General features: G+C 40.3%; 2 protein-coding genes across 2 annotated transcripts in view; both read right to left on the reverse strand.

Annotated features, from left to right (window-relative positions):
- The window catches only part of LOC311088070 (uncharacterized protein), a 135,640-nt gene that overhangs the window by 22,572 nt on the left and 88,952 nt on the right, over positions 1 to 24,116 (reverse strand). The gene's annotated exons all lie outside the window — the stretch shown is intronic.
- On the reverse strand, positions 7,899 to 23,994 carry LOC311088072 (uncharacterized protein). The gene is made up of 3 exons (XM_084121729.1): positions 23,942 to 23,994; positions 23,135 to 23,265; positions 7,899 to 11,399 (listed from the first exon to the last, which is right to left on the reverse strand). The coding sequence occupies exons 2-3, from the start codon at positions 23,217 to 23,219 to the stop codon at positions 10,483 to 10,485; spliced, it is 1,002 nt and encodes a 333-aa protein (XP_083977855.1). The 5' UTR covers positions 23,220 to 23,265; positions 23,942 to 23,994; the 3' UTR covers positions 7,899 to 10,482.

Genomic DNA, 24,116 nt, shown 5'->3' on the forward strand with positions numbered 1-24,116 from the left:
CATTTGTTGTTTCTACATTACAGTGGAAATTGAGTCTCACTTTATTTCAATTTTATTCACACACAAAACATTAATAGTGAACATTTTTGACTTTATAAAATGATTCTCTCACGTCTTGGCAATCGGACCCTATTGAACAATAAAAAAGTAAGACATATTTTTGTTATACATAGTTTAGTAGCCTACTATTCTTTTTGGCAGAATTTATCATTATAATCAACTTAATTATTTTCAAAATTATTATTATTAATTATTTTGTTTCACCATAGTCCCTAAATGTATGTAAATGCAGGAAATGGGATTCAAATCGAAAAAATGTTCCCCCGTTTTGTGTCCCCCCCACTTCTCAAACCAAAGTTACACCCTTGCCTACGTGTATAAGCATAGCTGCTTTGTGTCCAGGGAAAAGGATACAGAGGCGTCAGAGATGGTTGTACAGAAAAGAGATCTTAATATAATCAGCAGAGTAAAATAAGCTGATAAGTGTTTTTATATAAAAAATAATAGATCCATTATAAAATTAGGCTATATGCAGATCAATAAATGCAACTTGAAAAAAATGTAAATGACTTTGCAATTTATGTTTCTTTTAGGTAGCCTAGCTACTTTAATTTATCTACATCTGTTGTTATTTGTGATTAGAACTCATGACAACACACTACAGAATATATGATACACTAATGTTGAGAAGAAGATTCTTACACGTCTTCTGAAGTGCGCGGACAAGTCTGTTCATCCAATGAAACCGAATGCCCCATGTTAACATAGGCGTGGTTTCTGAGCTTGACACTTAAGTATGTTAAACTTATTTGAAATTGCGTCAAATACGTAGGAATATACACTTCAAAAACAAATCGCTTTATTATGCATACCAGTGTGTATACAACTGGTGAAACATACGTTTTTAATCATGGATCCGTGAAAAATGGCTGCGACGAATCTGTAGCCGTCTAACATCTGCTGGAAATCCAGGTAAAACTATCTGCGTGCACGCGCGTTCCCCAGTTAACATGATCCCCAGTTGATCCGTAACACCGGAGCACGGCGCAGCTTTATGATGTCATATCGCCAGACCAAAATAAAAGTCCTATTCAATCTGCTGTCCAATATCCAGAGTCCATAGAAATATATATTATATTTATATATAATATATAGAAATATAGAAACTATATATAGAAATATATATATATATATATATATATATATATATATATATATATATATATATATATATATGTTATATATATATATATATATATATATATATATACACACACACACACATATATATATATATATATATATATGTATAGAATACATGTCATGGGAATTCTTGGTGAAATGTATATTTTAATACATGTTGTCCAATTATGTGATGAAAAAGATCAAGAACTACAAATAACTTGTTAAAAATGATTAAGAATATGAGTTCTTAAAGCACAGTTCATATGTGTCAGCATTGAAATGCATATATCTTCCCCAAGAATCAGTACAAGATAACTTTTTTTTTTAAAAAGCAATAAAAATGTTAAGGTTAATGTTAATACTAAAAAGTATTGAAAAAGTACAAAAATCCTGTATCCTGCATGTCACCTGGTCATTGTGGTTCCCTGTGCTTGTCTTTTCTGGTGTTCTATAATAAACATCTTCTGATAACAACATTATTATCTTTGTCTGTGACTGACAGATGTCCATCCTGTTAAAGACACAATGTGTATTTTTATTTATTTTTTGCCGCTAGGGGTCGCTAACCACTTACAATAACAAAGGCGTAGGTTGATGACGCATTAAGCGGAATTATGGAACTTATTGTCAAAGCTGATGGATCTAATAATGTTTATGGATGAGTGAATACATTGATGTGTTTAACATGACTGCGGTGTGAAGCAGGGCGTTATTGCTAATGAGAGACAGAAATCAGTGTCACACGCGACCGAACTACACGCATGTCTGGATTACTACTCACACAGGTCAGTTTATTAGACGAATTTAACTTGTGAGGTAATGCAGCGTCGTTTCACTTGGTCTACACTATCACACTAAACTGCATTTGAGTGTGTTGAAAGTTATAATCTTATTCTATGTGTTAGTTTGGCTGTATGAGACTAGCAGTGAGCTAGATCAACATTAGACTAACATACTGATCATATTCTAACATTTCATCATGTTGAGCTATATAACATTGATTAGTTTTATGTACATTTGCTCACCTGTCTAATAAAGTACATGCAAGAGCAGCGTCTCTGTCAAATCGAAGTTATTCGCGGACGCTAGCTCTCGGCATCTCGAAAACGCCACGCTGATATTGATCCCCGTTTTAGTTCTCCTTTTGTCTCAGAGTCTGCTTGCCATGATCCATAATGTTTGAACGAAACAACAACCGTGAGCGTGCAGCTAGACATAACGCAGTTGTCCGCATCTGTCGCCATGGTTACTATGGCAGTACAAGCGGCCGGACGCAAAATTTTTTTTGCAAGGTGGTAGGGGAAGACTCATTAGGAAACTCATCCCTGATTGGCTCGCCATACTGAAGAACACTCCAACGTTCTGAGAAGCCATGGTAACCCCAAACAATGACAAAGTAGTTTATTTCTCAGGCTGGAAGACTGTCATTGGGGCGGATGAAATGGGAAACAACAAACATTAAAGCAGCACTATGCAGCTTGCCGATTTCTTCGCTGTTTTCTCGCTTTTTGCTCGCAGGTTTCTCTATAGAGCTTCCCCTACAGCTTCGGAATAGATATTTGATAACACTGTTGTCAAAACTCGTTTGTGACTCTCCCCCTTACTACAATCGTACAAAACATTTACTATATCATTATACATAGAGCAGATATCCCTCCCATGGTTTACGTCTTTACAGATAACGTCGCTACACATTATTGCCTCCTTAGGTAAATAAATTTTATTCAAGGATCTATCTGTACCAATATAAAAAGCTAAAAGATCCTCCTTAGTAAGTTCTGATCAATCCATTTTTACGGTATTGACATTCTTTTCATTGTCCGAAATCACTATGAGATACTCCACATTTATCAACATAAAAACAGGTATATGATCAGTTGTTACTGTGTCATATAATATACTCATATCCTTCAAAGAGGCATGTGCATCAGCTGTACTGATACAATGATCTAACCAAGATATAGTATTCCAAGCCTCGCTATCATAAGTATAGCTATCTACAAGCAAAATCACTTCACTTGACAATATGAGATTAGTATCTGACAGAATTGAACAATGCTTTAAAAACAAAGATTTTTTTTCTGAAATGTCTGCATTCATATCCCCAATGCATTAGAAGTAGAATTACTTTCAATAAAAGAATGAATAAAGGCTACCCTATTTGAATACTCATCTTCAGTTTTTCCAACTCTTGCACAGCTAAAAATGTCTCTTGCAAACATTTGCAAGTCACAGTTCTCCAACATCCTGTCAACAACGTTCCCTTTCAAAAGCTACAATCGATGCTGCGCTGCTCAGCGCATTGGAAACGTCTTTAAACGTGACCAGCTGTGAATATAGTGTGTAAACATGTCAATAGAATTGACCCAGAGGTATTATAGCCTCGGTTGGTGAAGTCATCAACGCACACCCGCGACACGAGGCTATAAATAGTTGAGCTCCAGCTGCATCGTCAAGATTTTATGTAGATTCTCTACATAAAAGTGAAAAGAGTTCAAGTTAAAAGAAATCAGCCAAAAATGAGTCAACAGCAGAGTAAGTGTTGTGTCCCTCCATGTTCTCGCCCTATATCAGAACTGGATACACACGCTTACTGCTTTGTGTGTTTGGGGGAGGAGCATGCAGCCGCTGCATTGGAGTCAAGCGAGTGCAGGCATTGTGAGCTATTTACTGTCAAAATGCTTCATGCTTGTCTTGGCTACTTTCAGTGCGATTCATTTATTAATCGTCCTCCACGTTTCAATGGCGTGGTCTCCACTTCCGTGAGACCGGAGCTGATGCACGTACTGTCACAAGAGCTACAATCTTTACTGAGCAAAGAGGCCATAGAACATGTTCCTCTTCCAGAGAGAGAGTCAGGCTATTACAGCAGATACTTCCATAGGATGGGGGGTTGCGTCCAATCTTAGATCTTCGAGGCTTAAACAAAACAGTAAAAGCGCTAAAGTTCAAGATGTTAACAGTCAAGATGATCGTATCGCAGATTCAACATCACGATTGGTTCGTCACGATCGATCTGAAGGACGCATCCTTTCATATAGAAATATTGCCACAAAACAGGAAGTTCCTGAGGTTCGCTTTCGGGGGCGAAGCGTACCAATTTTTCGGGTTTTTCCATTCGGCCTAGCCTTGTCATCCTGCACATTCACAAAATGCATGGATGCAGTACTGGCTCCATTAAGACTCGAATTTTGAATTAATTATATAGATTGTTTCAAAGCAGCTTTACAGTGATAATAGGAAACATAGACTGTTTTGACTTTACAACAGCTATAGAATAGTTAAGAATAGAAAAGTTATTGTCCAGCTAAAGTTAGTTTTGATTGATTCACCTCCGTCGCAACGATCATTAGTTATTAACTTAGGGGCAGCTTACACAACACCGTTCTAACAGAAAACCCTTAATCCGCTCTGGCCACTCATTTGCACAGAACAGTGCCTGGTGGCTTGAGAACGCAAACCAAGAAATAGGTTCCAAGGTACAAGCCTTGAAAAATGTATAATACAGAATTTTTTTTTGCTTCCGCGTAGCCACGTGAACCGGAATTATCCCGACAACGTTTTATCTGTACAGACATAAAGGGAAGGGAAGGAGGCCTTCACAGGGGAGAGACGAGTTGACACTTCTGGACTGCGTTTTCGTCGTGTCCAGGCGCAGGTCCTTCATCAGATCCGGATAAAGCCTGGATCCGGCAGACTGCGGTAAACCTCAGGATAAACAGAGACTACTATTATAATATACATCAGGCTTTATGGGAAGTGTTCCCGGTTCCGGCTGACCTAATCTATGCAGCCTAACACTTTAAATGAACTATATCTGCTATATACAGAATCAATCCTCTGACAAGCAACTTCGCGTCCAAGTTTTTCTTTCAGATACTCAGACAAAGTCAAAGCATCTAAATCAGGTGTGAACTTGGAGGCTAAAACACTCACCAGTTTAGTCTTAATCATTTTGATGTTGCCCATAGCTCCAGTGCCAACAACAGACATAGCATTATCAACGTTCTTTTTCTGTCTGAAAATGGCAGCAGGTGATCTTGATTTGGTAGTATCATTCTCAAAACCTTGACGGCAAGCCTTTTTCACCATGCAACTCCCCTTTGGAGAGTTTGAGGACGTTAATCCAACTCCATCTGTTGTCACGGAACTTTCCACACTCTGGGCATTTAAAGCTCCCCCGCCGGTGCCCACATCAAAGGCCTCCACCGACACCACTGCCGACACCTCCGGTACTTTGCCTCGGGTCAAATCCGTAGAACGCTCCAAAGCAGACACCCTACAATTAATTTCAACTGTGATAGTTCGAAGATCTTCACCTACATTCGTGTGTAGCTGCATTGCGTGTTTCATGGAACAAAGCTCAGGGCTCAGCTGCTCCATTGTCCCAAGTAAACTTGAGACATCCATATTATTGAAGGACACTGGCAGCAACTCCAAATAATGAGAGACAAATCTCGGGATATTTTCACCACATTCATTCATAACTTTCAGGCAGCTTTTTATCTTGTTCACGTATTTCTGTGGCCCTTTGTGAGAGACATTTTGCTGTGTGGTAACATTAGAACATAGTTCAAACAGCACCTTCTTTGAGGACTCAATCCACTCAGATTCAAACGTATTTGCAGCCAACAGAACAATTTTATCCTGGCTTAGAAAATTAAGGAACTCATCTTCTACAATAACTTTGCCGTCAGCTGTGTTATAAACCTCAGGTTTCAATCGGGGGCGTTTAAACACAGATGCAGTCGAACCTCGTGCTGCTTCCATCTTGTCGGAGACTTCATTACTTTATCCATAGAAAAACTGAAAAAAATGTTGTCACAGCACAGACAAAGTTATGGTCCAGGGCTGGGTTTCCCGATAACGTTGTCTCTTAGCGCTATGAAGACTCTTAAGGTATAACTTAACTAAAGGTATACCATTACTAGGCGTGTTCCCCGAACCATACCTTAGGAAGCTGCTTAAGATATACCTTCTTACGTGTGACGTTACCGGGTGCTGAATTGGTTAATATCGATGGCTTGAGAATCAATTATTCTCTCGTGCAGGGGCTGCTTCACTGCTTTATGTGAGAAAGCGGTGTTCTTTATAAAAGAAGCACTTCAGAAATAGTTGAAATTGCATTTATTAGGACTCATGGGATATTATTATTATTATTATTATTATATAATAGCCTAGCCTACATATTTTAAAATTGTATCATATATTACAATAACCACAATAACCATTTCAAAAATTTTACGTGCTTTCATCTCTATCTTCTGCGTGTGCTCGTGGGTTAGCCACGCCTTCATTTGGGCTGCGTCTAGATCCGCCCCCAGAAAAGAGATTCTCTGGCTGGGAGACAGTGAGCTTTTGGCTGAATTCAGTCCTAGGCATTTCAGATGGCTGACAGATCTGTGAGAGATTAATTCTTCCTCAGACTGGGCCAAGATGAGCCAGTCGTCGAGGTAATTCAGGATGCGCATCCCCTTCTGTATCAGGAGGGGAAAGTGCTGCATCGCTGTACTTCGTAAAAGTATGTGGGGCCAGGGACAGTCCGAACATCAGGACCGTATACTGATAGGCTACCCCTTCAAACGAATGGTCTGTGATGGGGGGCTATCTGAATATTAAAGCATGCATCTTTCAGATCCACTGAGAAAAACAAATCCCCTGGGTGTATTTGCGCGAAGATTTTTTTCAAAGTTAAGATCTTGAATGGCACATGTTCACAGAGGAAAAAAACTGAAAAACAGCGCTGGCTGTTCTCTCAATGCCGTCTGTTAGTTTTACTGACTGATAAATCACTTCAGATGAATCAGTGAGAGAGCAGTCCAAACGAATGCGAGTAAATTCAGACCGTTCTGCAAAGCGTTTCATTAATTCATAATTTAGAACATAATTTAAGCATGAAAAATATACGAGCGCTGTTCATTTGCATAGTTTTACTTATTCAACCTAATGCTGTTAAATTTAATATATGAAGCGAAACAAACTTTTTTCTTAAATATCCACAACACACACAACAAATTGTTTGTCACAATAGCACTGGATTGGAGATCCATGAGATCCTACGTTGTTTTTCTTGATTTTTGTTGTTTTTTCTTGATTTTTTAGGTTCTACCATGGTTGGCTAAATGGTTATGTTTTAATTGTGTTTATTGTTGTGTGTATTGTGTACAGACAAAGTTAATAAACTTAAAAGTCCAGTTATGAACAACAAGGATAAAAGATTTGTATCTGTGATTTAGTCGTTTAAAATACATCCTCAATTGTCCACAATCAGCTCCGGTGGACGCGTCGAGCTGCAGTGCGTGACAGGCGTGTGCAGTTTAAATAACGGGTAAGCCGTGCAGGACTACTTCTGCCCTCACAGCCAGAGCATATGCTGCGAATGGTCAATCTGGATCCACCCATTGTATAATGGCGGTCCTTCAAGTCTACCAGGCCAAGATCCCACACCATGAATAAAACTAAATAATAATATTTTTTTGGTCGTGCCATTAAAACTTGTTATAATTGATTATGCATAGAATAGAATTAACTTAATGTAGTAAAATGAATATTACAATCAATCCACCTTTTCGTCCCGTGAACACTCAGTGTTCATTGTTTATCAATTCTAAGAAATGTTCATTTCCAGGGGAGGGAAATGTCTTTCTTACTGTACTGTACAACTAAGAGCCTGTAGTCAAAATCTAAATTGTAAAATAAACCTTGTTGCAAGCAGAGAATCAGAACCAAATACGTATTGTGCACAAGTTTTATTAACTAAATCACAAACATAACTAAACTAAACACACATACATGCATGCATAGGTAAAATGATGAGTATTCTCTCTATTAGTGTTACTCGATCTTTGTGCTGCATTTGATATCACTGACCAAAACATTCTTTTAAATAGACTTAAAAATGATGTTGGCATTAGTGGAATTGCATTAGCATGGTTTAAATCATACGTATTGGACCGTTATTTGTTTGTAGAAGTAAATGAAGAGATGTCTTATCAATCACAAGTTCAGTATGGCGTACCACAAGGCTCAGTACTAGGACCGTTGCTGTTCACTCTGTACATGCTACCATTAGGAGATATCATTAGTAAGTATGGCATTAGTTTTCACTGTTATGCTGATGATACTCAGCTCTATATTTCTTCACGCCCAGACGAAACTTACCAATTCACAAAATAAACGGAATGCATAGCTGACATAAAAAACTGGATGATTAGTAATTTCCTACTACTTAATTCTGAAAAAACAGATTCTAATTATTGGGCAAAAAACGTCCTCACGTAATAACCTAGAATACTGTCTAACACTTGATGGCTGCTCTGCCAAGTCTTCGTCGTTGGTTAGGAACCTGGGTGTGCTCTTTGATACCAATCTTTTATTTGAAAGTCACGTTTCTAGTATCTGTAAAACCGCATTCTTCCATCTTAAAAATATATATTATATTGTTTATAACAACATATGCTTTCAATGACAAAATTAGAACGATTAGTTAATGGGTTCATGACATCAAGGCTAGATTATTGTAATGCTCTACTGGGTGGTTGCCCTGCACGCTTAATAAATAAACTACAGCTGGTTCAAAACGCAGCAGCTCGAGTTCTTACCAGAACCAGGAAGTATGACCATATTAGCCCGGTTCTGTCAACACTGCATTGGCTCCCTATTAAACATGGTATACATTTAAAAATATTGCTGATTACTTACAAAGTACTAAATGGTTTAGCTCCCCAGTACTTGAGCGAGCTCTTAACGCATTTTAGTCCTTCACGTCTGTTGCAATCTCAAAATTCCGGTCAGTTGATAATACCTAGAATATCAAAATCGACTGCTGGCGGTAGATCCTTTTCCTATTTAGCACCAAAACTTTGGAAGCAGACACACTCTTATGTGTCCATCACACACAGCCTAGACATGTTAGGCTGCATAGATTAGGTCAGCCGGAACCGGAAACACTTCCCATAAATCGTTACATCATAAGAAGAATGGCATCTACGCTTATACTAGTTTCTCTGTTTATCCCGAGGTATACTGCAGTCCGCCGGCTCCAAGCCTTGTCCTGATCTGATGAAAGACCTGTGCCTGGACACGACGACAACGCAGTCCTGAAGTGACAAGTCTCTTCCCTGTGAAGGCCTCCTTCCCTTCCCTTTACCTCTGTACAGATAAAACATAGTCAAAATGATTCCAGTTCACATGGATACACGAAAGCGACAAAAAATTGGGTATTATGAGACAAGTAATTTGTTGAGGACAATTTGTAAATAAAGACTACACGCCTGCGCACATATATATTCAAACGCGCATACCTATAGACTAAACATGTAATACACATGTGCACGCTGTCAGCGTTAAATTTTTCAATGCTTTCACCTTGGAACCTATTTCAAGGTTTGCTTTCTCTAGCCACCAGGCACTGTTGGTATGCGAATGAGTGGGCCGGAGTGCATTAAGGTCGTGTAAGCGCACCCTAAGTTAATAACTAAAAATCTTTGCAACAGAAGTGAAACAATCAAAACTAACTTTAGCTGGACAATAACTTTATTCTAGAGCTGCTGTAAAGCCAAAACAATCTATGTTACTTTAATTTCCTACTGTCACTGTAAAGCGGAGACAACACTGCTCCAATGCCTGAGGGTGGCGACGTCCACTTCCACCACAAAGGGGAGGTAGGGGTTGGCATCAATGATGATAGGTATGTTGGTGGATTGCAGTGCCTTCCTGCTACATTTTTCGTTCTAGATGGAGAGGTGGCAGCATCCCTTCCCCAAGATTCTAGAAAACATTGCGGTTTTTTTTATCTCTTTGCTCTCTGGATGCATTTTGCAATGGGCAAATACTACTTGGAAGTAGTCCCCGTCACGCAATTACCAGTGAGTCAGGATCAGTGGTGAGGCACTTGCAGCTCTAACAAACTTCCAGATGTCACCAGATGAGCCCCAACAGTGGCCATATTCAAGTCCAGATTGAAGACATTACCAATGCATTCTCTCACAAACAATTAAGCAAATAATGTGGTGTAGTTCTTTTTTCATTCAGTTTTTGTAATCTTATGTATAATCATTCAATTATAGTGGCATTTCACAGCAAGAAAGCATTTTCAACATGTGAACTGCTTTCCTGTGCAAGTACTTGTGTGAGCCTTAAGTTAACTTTTTCCACAGTGATGACTTCTGAGTGAATTCTCATGTGGCAATCAAGGGTTCTTTTACGTATAAAACTCTTCCCACATTGATCATGTTTGAACGTTGTTTTTTTCTTCCAATAAACGGTTTCTCTCCAGGGTGAATGATAATGTGAAACCTAAGATTTACAACTGTTGTAAAGCTTTTCTCCAGTGTGAACTCTCATGTGGACATTAAGGTTGTGTTTTTGAGTGAAACTCTTTCCACACTGTTGACAGGGGAAAGGCTTTTCTCCAGTGTGAATTATCATGTGGGAATTAAGTGTGATTTTATGTGCAAAACTCTGTTCACAACGAGAGCATGTATAAGGCTTTTCTCCAGTGTGAATTCTCATGTGGACATTAAGATTGTATTTTTGAGTGAAACTCTTTCCACACTGTTGGCAGGTGAAAGGAATCTCTCCAGTGTGAATTCTCATGTGGTCTTTAAGTCTTTGATTCTGAATGAAACTCTTTCCACAATGTTGACAGGTGAAAGGACTCTCTCCAGTGTGAATTCTCATGTGGACATTAAGGTTTTGTTTTTGTTTGAAACACTTTCCACATTGTTGACAGGTGAAAGGACTCTCTCCAGTGTGAATTCTCATGTGGACATTAAGGTTTTGTTTTCGATTGAAACTCTTTCCACACTGTTGACAGGTGAAAGGCTTCTCTCCAGTGTGAATTCTCATGTGGACATTAAGTTTGTGTTTATTAGCAAAACTCTGTTCACAATGAGAGCAAGTATGAGGCTTTTCTCCAGTGTGAATTCTTATATGGACTTCAAGGCTTTGCATTTGAGTGAAACTCTTTCCACACTGTTGGCAGCTGAAAGGCTTTTCTCCAGTGTGAACTACCATGTGGGATTTAAGGTTTTGTTTTTGACTGAAACTTTTTCCACTTTCAAGGCAAGTGAAATAACTGTTAGGTTTGGTCTTCTGAGCTCTTTTTCGTGAGTGAGTCTTTTCCATCTTTAATTTCTCTCCAGTCTTGAAATCATAATGTTCATCTTCCATATTGTTCAGTTCTTGACTCTCCTCTTTCAGTGGCATCAGGTCTAAAGCGAAAAAATACAAATACAAGTTAACACCAGTTTAATGGCAACACACAGCTGACAACCTCACAGCTTAACTAACTGATGACTAACTGGGAAAGTGTCTGCATGCGTTTACGATAATTCACAAACATTGTGGCAGCAAACTCTCCCGGATGGGTGAAATGGGACTCAGTAGCCTGATTTGCGCATACACTGCAGCTGGTGGTTAATGACAGTTTTAATGCGCTTGTTCAACGTGTTATTACAGTTGGGCAGCTTGTCAGACACAACAGCCCTACATGGCAAGGCACTGGAGGCAAAACAAGAACAAATGCAATTTCCGAAACTCCAGCTCATTCAATTGTGCAAAACAAGATAAAACTAAGCATGTGAGGTGTTTGGAAAACTTCTTGTTCTGTCTGACCGAACGGTAACAAAGCTGCAAGAAGCCAGGGGTCTGTTCTTTGTACATCACTAAATACATCCAATATGATATCATCGTGCTAATTATGATCTGGCTAAATAGCTTCTTCGAACACACCTGTTTTTTATGATTAGTATCCCTGGATTGATTTATCTGAGATAACTGTGCGTTCATGCGCTGGTTTAAAATGGGATATGTATTGATAGTAGAAACATTAATCAGCAACATTGCTATTGGCTGCTCACCATGGCCAAAGAACAAACACAGTTTTTCTCTGAGCAGAGCAAGAGCTAGTAGTCGAAGTTTATGCGGAATTTGAAATTTAAATTAAAATGTCAGGGAACACCTCAAAGTGTGCAAAAGCCAGGAGAGAGGGCGAGCAATAGGGTCAAAAGTAACAGACAAATAATATGCCTTAGTGGTGACCATGTTAAATATTTTTGTATTTCAATAATTTCATAGTTGCTTTATTCATTTTTAATGTCAGAGCCACCACCCATTAACATTGGAACAAGTAAAGTACAAGAATATTCTACAAAATGGTAATCTTTACCAATTACTGTTCTTAGTCTCTTTTAAAAAGCCACTGTTAAATGATGTCAGAGTGTCATTGTTTATAACAGCAACAAAGAAAAAGGCTGAAAAAAAGGTGGTGGTCCTGCACTCCTACGTTACTCCCCGGCAGAAAAGCTGGCCCTTGGGTTGAATGGGAAGGGCATCCCTGGGTTCAGCTCTTCCTTAGACCCACAGCCAGGGACCAGCAGCAGCAACTCCTTCAATAATGGTAGATGAGCTTTAAATTTGATAGGAGGAGCCTGATTCGACTACCAATCTCACTGTTGAATCTTCGCAGAGGTGTTATGAAACGAGGATCATGCCATTTTGGCTATATAAGGGTGCTGAATGTCTGATTTTATTAGGAGTACAGGTTTTCTGTCAATATGTTAATATACAGCACTGTTAGCAATTGATGTAATTTTTACAATACATTTGACAACATATTGTATTCATGTTTTTATTGTAAATGCAAATGCATGATGGGAAATTTATGGCCAGTCCTGTAATTTTATTGTAACAACACTGTAGAAGCATTATTTTACAGCCACCGCATTGCATTGTGGGATCGTTGCTGTTTGAATTTTGAAATTGCTTGGCCAACGTTACCAGAATCAAACATTTTTGGCAGAAGAACACATCTCAGGTATGAAACGTTAACATGAAATCTATTATATAAGTATATGGATATATTAATACCGTTAATATGAGTGAGTGCTGCTGATTGTTTCGTTTGTTAAATTTCAGTGACATTAGCTCCAGCTCGCCCCGACTAAAAACAACCTGAACTGACAGCGGTGAAGTGGTGTCTTCTTACTCAATCCATACAGAAAAATTACCACATGCAGGTACAAGGTACGAGACAATCCAAATTTTTTGTTTGGTATGTTTCAGTGACATTAGCTAGTAACGTTAGATCCCTATAATGTTAGACCGTCTTGACTTGCTCACTCCCGGTATAAACAACCTGAACTGACCCCGCTGAAGTGGCAGCGTCTTACTCAATCCATAAGGAAAAAGGTACAAGATACAAGATACAACCACATCAGGTACAAGACACTAGATATTCACAATGGAAAAACAAACATGGTGAGCAGAATCGAGATGAGCTGAGCTTGTAACGTTCAAGTTCAAGTGGTTTTTATTGTTGATCAGTCATATACAGTAGTACAGTACACTACGAAATGAGACAACGTTCCTCCAGGTCCATAGTGCTACATAAAAACAAACATAGAACAATCACAAAATCACATGAGACTAAACAGACTAGGTAAAAAGTTCCTCCATAAGTGCACGTGCAAATACAATAAATTACTAAAGAAACAGGACAATAGGCACAGTAAAAGACAGTGCAGCACCGACCAGTATATACACTGCTCAAAAAAATAAAGGGAACACTTAAACAACACAATGTAACTCCAAGTCAATCACACTTCTGTGAAATCAAACTGTCCACTTAGGAAGCAACACTGATTGACAATCAATTTCACATGCTGTTGTGCAAATGGAATAGACAACAGGTGGAAATTATAGGCAATTAGCAAGACACCCCCAATAAAGGAGTGGTTCTGCAGGTGGTGACCACATACCACTACTCAGTTCCTATGCTTCCTGGCTGATGTTTTGGTCACTTTTGAATTCTGGCGGTGCTTTCACTCTAGTGGTAGCATGAGATGGAGTCTACAACCCACACAAGTGGCTCAGGTAGTGCAGCTCATACAGGATGGCACATCAATGCGAGCTGTGGCAAGAAGGTTTGCTGTGTCTGTCAGCTTAGTGTCCAGAGCATGGAGGCGCTACCAGGAGACAGGCCAGTACATCAGGAGACGTGGAGGAGGCCGTAGGAGGGCAACAGCCCAGCAGCAGGACTGCTACTTCCACCTTTGTGCAAGGAGGAGCACTGCCAGAGCCCTGCAAAATGACCTCCAGCAGGCCACAAATGTTCATGTGTCAGCTCAAACGGTCAGAAACAGACTCCATGAGGGTGGTATGAGGGCCCGACGTCCACAGGTGGGGGTTGTGCTTACAGCCCAACACCGTGCTCTTCACAGATGAAAGCAGGTTCACACTGAGCACATGTGACAGACATGACAGAGTCTGGAGACGCCATGGAGAACGTTCTGCTGCCTGCAACATCCTCCAACATGACCGGTTTTGGCAGTGGGTCAGTAATGGTGTGGGGTGGCATTTCTTTGGGGGGCCGCACAGCCCTCCATGTGCTCGCCAGAGGTAGCCTGACTGCCATTAGGTACTGAGATGAGAGCCTCAGACCCCTTGTGAGACCATATGCTGGTGTGGTTGGCCCTGGGTTCCTCGTAATGCAAGACAATGCTAGACCTCATGTGGCTGGAATGTGTCAGCAGTTCCTGCAAGAGGAAGGCATTGATGCTATGGACTGGCCCTCCCGTTCCCCAGACCTGAATCCAATTGAGCACATCTGGGACATCATGTCTCGCTCCATCCACCAACGCCACGTTGCACCACAGACTGTCCAGGAGTTGGCGGATGCTTTAGTCCAGGTCTGGGAGGAGATCCTTCAGGAGACCATCCACCACCTCATCAAGAGCATGCCCAGGCATTGTAGGGAGGTCATACAGGCACGTGGAGGCCACACACACTACTAAGCCTCATTTTGGCTTGTTTTAAGGACATTACATCAAAGTTGGATCAGCCTGTAGTGTGGTTTTCCACTTTAATTTTGAGTGTGACTCCAAATCCAGACCTCCATGGGTTGATAAATTGGATTTCCATTGATAATTTTTGTGTGATTTTGTTGTCAGCACATTCAACTATGTAAAGAAAAAAGTATTTAATAAGATTATTTCATTCATTCAGATCTAGGATGTGGTATTTTAGTGTTCCCTTTATTTTTTGAGCAGTGTATTTGTAATCAGAGTAGTGCAAAAAGATGATACTTTTTAAAGTGCCAAATGTAAACATACCATACTATGAATAGTGTTCTATGGACATAGCAGTTATTGAGGTAACAGCCAGGTATAAAATGAAAATGAATTAAAGTGCAACTCTGGACATGTGCAAAAGCTGAAGACACACAAGTGTGTGTGTGTTAGTCCAGTATCTGAGTATTTAGAAGTCTGATGGCTTGGGGGAAGAAGCTGTTACACAGTCTGGCCGTGAGGGCCTGATAGCTACAGTACCTCTTGCCAGATGGCAGGAGATTAAAGAGTTTATGTGAGGGGTGTGTGGGGTCCTCCACAATGCTGGTTGCTTTGATGGAGGAAAGAGAGACTCCGATGATCTTCTCAGCTGTCCTCACAATCCTCTGTAGGGCTTTGCACCGAAATGGTGCAAGTCCCAAACCAGGCAGTGATGCAGCCACTCAGGATGCTCTCAATAGTCCCTCTATAGAATGTAGTAAGGATGGGGGATGGGAGATGTGCTTTTCTCAGCCTTCAAAGAAAGTAGAGATGCTGCTGGGCTTTCTTGGTAATAGAGCTGGTGTTGAGGGACCAGGTGAGATTCTCCGCCAAATGAACACCAAGGAATTTGGTGCTCTTGACGATCTCCACAGGGGAACTGTCGATGTACAGTGGAGAGTGGTGCTTTACTAAAGTCAACAACCATCTCTTTTGTTTTGTCCATATTCAGCGACAGGTTGTTGACTCTACACCAGTCCGTTAGCCGCTGCACCTCCATCCCTGTATGCTGACTCGTTGTTCTTGCTGATGAGACCCACTACGGTCGTGTCATCGGCAAACTTGACGATGTGGTTCGAACTTTGCATTGCTGCACAGCTGCTGCAAAGTGAACAACAATGGACTGAGCACACAGCCCTGGGGGTCCCCAGTGCTCAGTGTGGTGGTGGTGGAGGTGCTGTTCCCGATCCGGACTGACTGAGGTCTCCCAGTCAGGAAGTCCAGAATCCAATTACAGAGGGAGGTATCCAGGCCCAGTAGGTTCAACTTTCCAATCAGGTGCTGAGGAATGATTGTGTTGAATGCTGAACTGAAGTCTACAAACAGCATTCGAACATACGAGTCCTTTATATCTAGGCGGGTGAAGGCCAGATGGATGGTGGTGGCAATGGCATCATCTGTAGAACGATTGGCACGATACGCAAACTGCAGTGGGTCTAGTGAGGTGGGCAGCTGGGTCTTAATGTGCCGCATGACGAGCTTTTTGAAGCACTTCATGATGATGGATGTGAGTGCGATGGGATGGTAGTTGTTGAGGCAAGACACTGAAGACTTCTTTGGCATGGGGACGATGGTGGTAGCCTTGAAGCACGTTGGAACGATGGCGCTGCTCAGAGAGATATTGAAGATGTCGGTAAGAACATCTGCCAGCTGGTCTGCACATCCTTTGAGCACCCTGCCAGGAATGTTATCTGGTACAGCAGCCTTCCGTGGGTTGACTCTGTGCAGAGTTTTCCTCACATCAGCCGTGTTAAGACAGAGCACCTGGTCGTTGGGAGGAAGGATGGTCTTCCTTGCCTCCACATCGTTCTGTGCCTCAAACCGAGCGTAGAAGTCATTCAGCGTATCTGAAAGGCAGGCATCTTTGTCACAGGCAACTGATGGTGTCCTGTAGTTGGTGATGGCCTGGATACCCTGCCACATGCGCCGCGTGTCGCCACTGTCCTGGAAATGATTGAGGATTCTCTGGGCATGTGCACGTTTGCCTCTCTGATGGCCCGGGACAGTTTGGCCCTCGCTGTCCTTAGGGCCGCCTTGTCACCTATTCTGAAGGAGTCTCGGGTCCTCAGCAGCGCACGCACCTCCGCAGTCATCCACGGTTTCTGGTTGGAGCGTGGGGTGATGGTCTTGGAGAAAGTAACATCATCAATGCACTTGCTGATGTAGCTAGTCACTGATGCTGTATATTCCTCCAAGTTGGTAGAGTCGCAATATGTTGCATCCTCCCTAAACATGTGCCAGTCAGTACACTCAAAACAGTCCTGAAGAGCAGAGATGGCTACTACTGGCCAAGTTTTCACCTGCTTCTGAAGCGGTTTTGCGCGCCTGACGAGCGGTCTGTATGCTGGGATTAGCATAACAGAGATGTGGTCTGAGCAACCGAGGTGGGGGCGGGGCTCCGCCCGGTACACACCTGGGATGTTTGTGTAAACAAGATCAAGCGTGTTCGCCCCTCTCGTTGCAAAGTCCACAAACTGATGGAATTTAGGGAGCATTGTCTTGAGATTCGCATGATTGAAATCTCTGGCGACAATTAACAATCCGTCAGGGTAAGCGTTCTGCATTTCGCTAATAGCCCCATACAGTTTACAGAGCACTTCCTTGGCATTAGCGCAAGAGGGAATGTAAACTCCAGTTATAATAACAGTGGTGAATTCCCATGGTAAATAAAAAGGTCGGCAACAAGTTTTACCAGCGATGAGCAGTAACTAGAGACTAGCATAGAGTTCTTACACCATTCCTTATTAATATAAACACACAAGCCACCACCGCGAGTCTTACCGCACAGAGCTGTATTTCTGTCGGCACGAAACGAGGCGAGCCCGTCTAGCTGAATGAATAAAGTCCAGTTTGTTGTTTTCATTTGAAAGCGGGATAGACGGAAGAGCCGGCCGGCTAGGATTTGTTTTTGGCCTAGCATGGACCCCCACCCTCTTGCCGCTTTTCCGCTTCCTTGCACACCGCTTACGACGTCCACTCCCCCGGCCACCGGCATCAGGCGACGCCGAGGGCTGGAGGGCTGGAGGCCTGGTCTCCGCAGCAAGCCGAGGTTGTGTAGCTTCTTATGCAAATCATCATGCAGCTTGGTTGTAGCATGAGTCTTATATTTGAGCAGTGTCTGGCGATGGTAAACACGAACGCCGGTAGCTACGATGTCCATGTGCCGTAAAAGTCGGGCTAAGTAACAGCAATAGCAACAACAATAGCAACATTTGGGTCTGGAGTGGCCGCTGCATGCTACCGCTTCGCCATCGTAACGTTAATGGAAAACCACCACAATGACGATAGTCAATAGCTCAAATAACGTTAGCCCAGACTGTAAAAATAAGCATTAACGTTAGCCCAGTAAGCTTCCTTAGCTCAGGTTATTATTGCATTGATTACACGTGCTACCGGACGGGCTGTTGTAACGTTATTTGGACTGTTTTGCGGTCTTGTAATCAGGGGTCATGAAGTCGTGGTTTGCACACTAGCACAAACGTAGCTTGTAGATTTTACGGTCACTGAATAAACACAAGCAAATGTTATCTGAAATATGGGTTTTAATTAAATAACAGTGCTGGTATCTTCATTTAATTCTGTTAGTTAGCTATAACTGTGATATAAACTGAATTTAGCATCTGGTATGTTCAGATGATATTGGAAAGTTTGTAAGTACATCAGGAGTTTATTTAAATAACACTTGCCTGATGGCTCATGCTACCGCTAACACGGATGTCGACGTCACTTCAGTGGTTTGGGAAAAGCATGTAAAAGTCCTGGCAGAAAGCGATGCATAAGGATGTAGTGTAACGACGCCCAGTTCCAGGAATGCACTGATATTTTGTTGGTAGTACCAGTTTGCAACAAATATTAGTTAACACTAAGTTGTTAACACTTTGGAAAAAATAATAATTTGTCGTTACACTACATCCTTATGCATCGCTTCCTGCAAGGACTTTTACGTGCTTTTCCCAAACCACTGAAGTGACGTTGACGTCCATGTTAGCGGTGGCATGAGCTGTTGGTTCAGACCTGGTTAGCAGTCTCCGCTCTAATTCATCCCAAAGGTGTTCTATCGGCTTGAGGTCAGGACTCTGTGCGAGTCAGTAAATTTCGTCATCACCAACCTCACTCATGCATGTCTTTATGGACCTTGCTTTGTTTTGGTATGCTAAGGGGCCAAGCCCAACCCCTGAAAAACAACCACACACCATAATTCCCCCTCCACCAAACTTGGCCTAATGCAGTCAGGCAAGTACCGTTCTCCTGGCCACCGCCAAACCCAGACTCGTCCATCGGATTGCCAGACAGAGAAGCGTGATTTGTCACTCCAGAGAACACCTCTTGACTGCTCTAGAGTCTAGAAGTGGCGTGCTTTACACCACTGTATCTGATGCTCTGCATTGGACTTGTTGATGTAAGGCTTGGATGCAGATGCTCGGCCATGGAAACCCATTCCATGAAGCTCTACGCACTGTTCTTTAGCTAATCTGATGGCCATACGAAGTTTGGAGGTCTGTAGCTATTGAAAGTTGATGACTTCTGGGCACTGTACACCTCAGCATGCGCAGAGCAGCATCGCTCTGTGATTTTACGTGGCCTACCACTTCATGGCTGAGCAATTGTTGTCCCCAATTGCTTCTACTTTTTTATAATACCACAAACAGTTGACCATGAAATATTTAATAGTAAGGAAAATTCACGAATGGACTTATTGCACAGGTGGCAATCTATCATGTGACCACGCTTGAATTCACTGAGCTCCAGAAAACAACACATTCTTTCACAAATGTTTGTAAAAGCAATTTGCATGCCTAGCTGCTTGATTTTATACAACTGTGGCCATGGAAGCAATTGGAACACCTGAATTCAATGATTTGGAGGGGCATCCCAATACTTCTGCCAATATAGTTATATCAGAGAGAAATGGCTTCTTGAGTGAGAATAAAAAAAGAAAAGAGTGGGACTTGATGGATTTTGTCCTTTGGAAATTTATTGGGTCATCAGATCGTTGTAAATTAATTTATGAATCAAAAACAATTGAAAAGCTATAGTGATTATTTTAAAGGGAGATATTATTTTAAAGTGCATTTAATATATTCACAATTTGAATAAAAGTTTTAGCTTATTTTTCGTGCTGCTTCAAAGAGGACCAGCGGTCAGGGAAACACCGCGTAAAAAACGTGTTTAAATACCTAGTGAATCTGCTAAAATATATATACTAGCTTTAAGCTTATACAGTTGAATAGGCCTACTAAAAAAATCTTTGTTCTATTATTTTACTTGTGTTGGTTAATGCAATGTTTAATTAATTGCATTGACTCAGAATGCCTAATGTTGGTTTTATTGATTGTGTGTAAAATAATTTTTGTCTAACGTTACCTCGTGTAGGTGATTTAATGCGGGTGCAGTTCAGGTTGCGTTTTTTATGTCAAACGGGTCAGGTCAGGTCCGGACTAAAATTTGTGTTCCTGTCAGATATTGAGTTAGGTGTTCTGTTAATTATTGCAGGTACGGTGCGGGTTCGGGTTTATCAAACAGGACCCTTGCAGGACTGGTCTAGAGAACATGTCATCCATTTCTCGTCTGAAGGGACTGTTCAGCAGGCATCCCGAGGCATGGCGAAAGACAAGTGTCTCTTTTCCTGTTCTCAGGGAACATAGGTTACAGTCGTTACAGCACTTTTTAAATCATTGCAAACGAGGGGAGTAACACTAAAGCTCTGTGTAGATCCAGGATTGAGTAAAGCATTGTGGAGGCTGGGCACTCTAAAAAGGGGACCCTAATAAGGGGAGCGCCCCCAGCTCTAGGGCTGATCTAACAAGGAGGCCTCGTGAGAGTCCTCCGACCTTCCGACTAGTTTTAGGGAGCTTAGTATTCATAGAGAGCGAACCTCAGGTAGTGTCTGGAACACTATGCTCAACCTGAAATATACTGACCAGGCTCTGGGCTAGAATCAGGGATGCTCCAAGGGAGCCTGCAGCGTAATGATTAAAAGACAAGTTCGGTATTTTACACTTAAAGCGCTGTTTACAGATCGTTTCTGATGAAATAGAACGGTTAAGATTAAAATTTGGACAGATGCTGCTGTCCTGAGAATTTTAGGTTTCTTTCGCTTATATCAGTGAACACCCCTGACCACTCGGTGATTTTCACGTCTTTGTAAACGAAAGTTTAATGCGTTTTTTGGAAGGACTGTTCCAGTGCCCATAGGCTGCCATTCTGTTGGTAGGGATGTTCTGATATGAACATTTTAACTTCATTTTAAAAATTTTTACACTTGTGAAATTTCTTTATAAAAAAAATTAAAATTCCTTACAAAGCAATAAAATACTGCCTAAATATTGCAAACAAGTAATTGGACCATACATATAAATGATAAAAATGTATTTGTCATGGATAAATAAAATGGAATAGCCTCCGCAAGGACAATAATGACTGATTCTAATTAAACCATATTGTTTAGGAAAATAATACAAGAAAAAAAGGGCTAATTATTACCTTACTTTATACTTTATTGTCCCGTTCCTGGGAAATTTGCCAGAAACATAACTTCGATCACACACACCACAGTACATACAATAACATGCGATAATAACATAACAACATTTCAGTAATTGTTTAAAAAAAAAAAAAACTAGCAGCATCCTACATCAATTTGAAAGAAAATCTCTATTTAAATTTTTTTTTTTTAAATATTATTAATAATGCAGCAATGTTTTTTGTTTCTGAAAAAGAAACATCTAACATTAATATTACTGTTTCAAATAACATCATTCTTGTTTGAGTTGTGCTGAAGCTGAATGTACACCGGGAAACTGAAGCACTTTATTAACAGGTTAATAAACTCATGAAAATGCATCTTATGAGATTAATCAGATATTTATATGTTTTGAGATTAAACATAATATTACAACTTGTATCTGCACAAAATGACGCGAATGCACAAGTGAACTTGAACTAAGTTTTTCATGTAAATCTAACAGTATTCAGGTACAGAAATTGAACAATCAAATGTAAAATAACAGTCTTCACTGTATAAATGAAATATAACCCATATAATTAATTACCGTAATTAATACAATTTATCTTTTAAAAACACGTGCAAATGATGAACTTTCACTCTCTGATGGTTAAACTTTGCAAGTAATGATATATCATTTAGCCCTACTCTGAAGTGTCTCAGCTGAACGAAATAATTCATTATTTATAGCATTTGATATATCGGCCAGATTTTTTTATCGGATTGATAATGATATTAAAATGATCAATTATCAGCTGATACTGATATGGTGGCCAATGAATCGTGCATCCCTTATGTCAGACATACACTTTTTCCAAACTTTCCACTACTCGCTGCTCGCAAAAGAATAAATCAGAGTGCTATTGAACTTAAGAAAGCAATTGGTCACAAATATATAAGTTCAGGGCCAATAGCAAAACATAACTTTGAGGGGGAAAATCAAAAGCTGTGTTGAGCCTGTGGGTCATTTCTTAGGGTTAATTTTTATACAAGTGAAACTGCCTAAAGAACGGCCTGTGGGCTTGTTGTCATTTGCTAACTGCAGTGATCTCAAGTCAAATGAAATGACAGACTTGTTTAGGGTTTAAAATAAAATGGATGTCAATACATCAAAATAATAATTGTAACTATACTCATGATTTGGCAATATCAATATTTCTCCACCAACAAACTTGATTGTTTTTAAGTTTATTATTGTAATAAGGGCCACCTTTCATAAAATGTTAACATTATCATTAATATTACTGTTTTTGGTTTCAATCTTTGGTTTAGTGAAAGGCTTGAGGGGCTGTGGTGATAGTTAAAGGGATACTTCATCCAAAATTAATGTTCTCTCATCAATTACTCACTCATACCATCCCAGATATATATGATTTCCTTTCTTCGGATCAACACAGAGATTTATAATCTATCTAGTCCATAGGCTATAATGCAAGTGCACAGGTCCTCTAAAGTTCATGCGGAAACACTTTATTTCCATTTGTCTGGTCATGTGATCTCAACAAACATGTCTATCCACATGAGAAGATCTGCTCCATGTACAACCGCTTTAATTAGGAAACTCATATGACTTTCTTCATAGATATCATTCATTTCAGGACCGAATGAAACTAACCTGTTTGTTCCTCGGTATCTTCATGTTTCACGCTGAACACTTCTTCAATCTTTATGTCTTCACTCTCCTGTTTAATAAACGCCATCTTTATAATAGTGTCGTGGATCTCAGATGCTTCTCCAGGAGTTTTCCTGTGTGTTTGGACAATTTATCATGTTTAAGATGAGAATAATGAACAGAAAGAAAAATAAATCCACAGTAAATCTCGTCTCAATCAGCTCTAGTTCAGTAGTTCAGCGCACTGGTGAGGGAGTCAGTCAGACTGAGAGTTAATGGACCTAAACTGACTAGACAAAAATCACTCAAAACAAGCAATATAATAAAATAAATTATACAGACACTTCATATTTAATGATTTGTACATTTAACAGATTACGTTGCCATGAAAACATTTGCGATTTGTCATAAAATGTATCATTATTAATAATAATATTTTTAGTTTTCGTTGTATTTTTACACTGTTTTGAGCGGCAGGATTCGTCAGCGCGCGTTGATTCAAGCGCTTTGAATCAGTGAGTCATTTGGCAAAGCATTAGATTCAATTGAATCCATTTCTTCCATCACCACTTTCCAAAACCCGAATTCGTGTTCAATAAACTGATACATGATATAGTGCACGAAATGAGACGTTACTGTTACTTTAGTTGTGTGAATATACTCAAAAAAAAAAAAAAAAAAAAAAACGAAATATTCTTACATTAAGCATATTACAAGGATATGTTAAATAATACATGGTCAAAACTCTTGTAAAAACTATCAAATCGACGTGTATCGATTTAAACTCTTTAAATGCGTAAAACCACAAACCTTTCTTCAGTCTAATCATAACAGTTGCAGGAGCACGGCGCAGCTTTATGATGTCATATCGCCAGACCAAAATAAAAGTCCTGTTTAATCTGCTGTCAAATATCCAGAGTCCAACTTGTGGTACAGCGTTTTAAAGTGAACATCGGAGATATCTGTGCTTTTTGTAAAATTTCCC

The sequence above is a fragment of the Abramis brama genome, assembly GCF_963993115.1.
Source record: "Abramis brama genome assembly, chromosome: 8".
NCBI lineage: Eukaryota > Metazoa > Chordata > Actinopteri > Cypriniformes > Leuciscidae > Abramis > Abramis brama.